Source organism: Nematolebias whitei, chromosome 12, assembly GCF_014905685.2.
Source record: "Nematolebias whitei isolate Nwh7 chromosome 12, NemWhi1, whole genome shotgun sequence".
NCBI lineage: Eukaryota > Metazoa > Chordata > Actinopteri > Cyprinodontiformes > Rivulidae > Nematolebias > Nematolebias whitei.
Window position 1 is genome coordinate 47,907,665 of NC_056509.1, and position 2,419 is coordinate 47,910,083.

The 2,419-nt window shown below is 46.1% G+C and overlaps 1 protein-coding gene across 1 annotated transcript in view; it reads right to left on the reverse strand.

The window, feature by feature from the left end:
* adgrg6 (adhesion G protein-coupled receptor G6) overlaps positions 1–2,419 on the reverse strand; it is a 68,522-nt gene that overhangs the window by 57,939 nt on the left and 8,164 nt on the right. Inside the window, exon 2 of the mRNA XM_037685226.1 lies at positions 373–559. Within this exon, the coding sequence (XP_037541154.1) occupies positions 373–559 (187 nt within the window). The remainder of the gene's footprint in view (positions 1–372; positions 560–2,419) is intronic.

Here is a 2,419-nt window from a genome sequence, read left to right on the forward strand (position 1 = left end):
TAATCCAAAGTTCAGATCATTAATCCAAAGTTCAGATCATTAATCCAGGTAAACTCCAACATGTTCAGGCGGGTCATCTGGACGGTTTCAGAGCGAGATGCATCAAAACGAGTCCGATGGTGATTGTGTGAAAAACATCGTCTCATGTTCAACCTCTTTATCTTTAAAGACGTGTTTTTTAATTCAGCTACAGTTTTAACACGACTAGATAAACAAAAAAATAAACTCCAACCAGAAAAACGCACTTTTCACAGGATTTTTCTAGAAGGATCGTTTTAACCGTTAAGGATTGCGTCATCGGTCTAAAACAAAACGGAGAAGACTTGTTTTACTAAAACTCTCAGGGTCTCCTGAAAACAGGACGAGTCCCACCAGAAACTGCCCCGATGTGAAGGAGCAGCTCCACTCCAACCTCTCCCCGGATGACGGAGCTCCTCACTAGATCTCTAAAGCTGAACACCTCCCCACCCACCACCACCACCAGCACCACCACAAAGGACAACCATTTCAGCTGCTTGGATCCAGGATCTGGTTCTTTCAGTCCTGATCCAAACCACAGCTGGAACGTAGACCAGTAAATCCAGAGCTTTGCCTTTAGACACAGTTATTTCTTCATCTCAACTGACCGGAGCAACGCCCTCATTACTGAGGACAAGGCCCTGATCTGTCTGTCTCCATCCCATCATCAGCCTCGAGTCATTCTGCTCTGACTTCCATGTCCTGCAGATACAGACTCCAGGTAGCTCCTACCAAGATGGCGGCAGGAAGTCTCGCTTCGTTAGCATCAACTGCTCCGGGGTTGGACAGCCAGCGTGTGTATGTTACAGTGGACGAACGGATGAACGGATGAACGGATGAACAGATGAACGGATGAACAGATGAACGGATGAATGGATGAATGCGTGACTTAGTGTTGTTGGAAATGTCTGGCTCTCAGTTCAGGACAGACGGCGCTCGACTCGACGAACATTTACCGTCATTACAACGGATTCTTTGTGTCGCGCTGCTCACTGAGGCGTTTGGTTGGAAGCTTGTGTTGCTCTCCCCGATGTTTCCGGAAATAAAAACTAATTCAGATTCATTTGGGCGGTGGGCCGGCTGTCAGAGCCGCAATCACCGGAGGACCGAGACGAGTCGCCTCCACAGAAAACACTGAGAAGTCAAATCTGTTTCTGAATAAACTTAGTTTAAATGAAACGGTAAAAAAACGGTTTTATTTTCCGCTGTGCGTCGATTCGAAGCGAAAGTTGAGGCGAAGCCGCGGTGGAGTCTGGACACATGGAGCCGTTGTTCGGCTGGAAGAGGCTCTCGGTGTTTCTGCTCAGATTAAGACGACGTCTCGGTTTAAAATTCCCACACAGAAGAGTCGGCGTCCTACCGGTCCGGTCCAGAGAAATCCACAGAACCATGAACGGGACGACGTGGCGGAGTCCCCACCTTCCACCTCCATCGCCCCAACAGGAACCCCTGAAAGAGACAAGAAGTTCGTTTAGAGTCTGAATTTATTTCACAACCTTCGATGGAACAGAACAAACATCTGGATGAACATCGTTACGCTTCAGATTCTGTGGATTAAAAACATTTAAAAATAAAAAAAATAAAAACGGTAAATTTCCGGTCTGAAAATGAAGCGTCTCAAAAAAACCTGAACTACGCTTTTCGATTCAACAAAATCAAATGGGAGACAATATAAACCGAAGACTCCGGTAAAACCTGAGCTGGAGATGACTTATAAAGTTTGTTCTGTTGGTTTACCAACAGGAAGGACTGTTAGCAAAATATCTCATGAATCAGGTTTTATTAAAACTGAAAGTGATCGTCGTATGGACATCTACACTCAGCTCTGTGTTGACCCGATTCAAGATGGCTGCCACAGCCAGTTTACCTTCAAAAACAGGACGTAGCTTGGTCAGAGCTGCAGACTGAGCTCAAACGGTGAGTGGTAGTAGCTGAGAGTCATCGCCAACACACATCCTGACCGCCGACAGATTGCACTGAATCATTGGACAAATCATCTGGTGGCAAAAATGTCTGTTTGCAAAATACCTCAAGAACCCCTGGAGGAGTTTCAATGAACCTTCAGCGTAATGATCATTGCACGCGGAATGCTAAAATGACTATGTGGTAGTAGCTGAGAGTCATCTCGTGACAAACGTTATTTTAGCTGCTCCATGACTCATCTTTGTTCATGTGGACGTCTAACAAACGTTTTCTTAACGAGATGAACCAAAGTCCCGATGAACAAAATGTAGCCGCTACAGTCAGGACTCATTTTATTTTAATTCTTTGCTCTTAACTGGAACAACGGGGACACGTTGGGTCATACTGAAGCCTCTAACGAGGACACGTCAGGTCAGACTGAAGCCTCTAAGGAGGACACGTCGGGTCAGACTGCAGCCTCTAACGAGGACACGTCGGG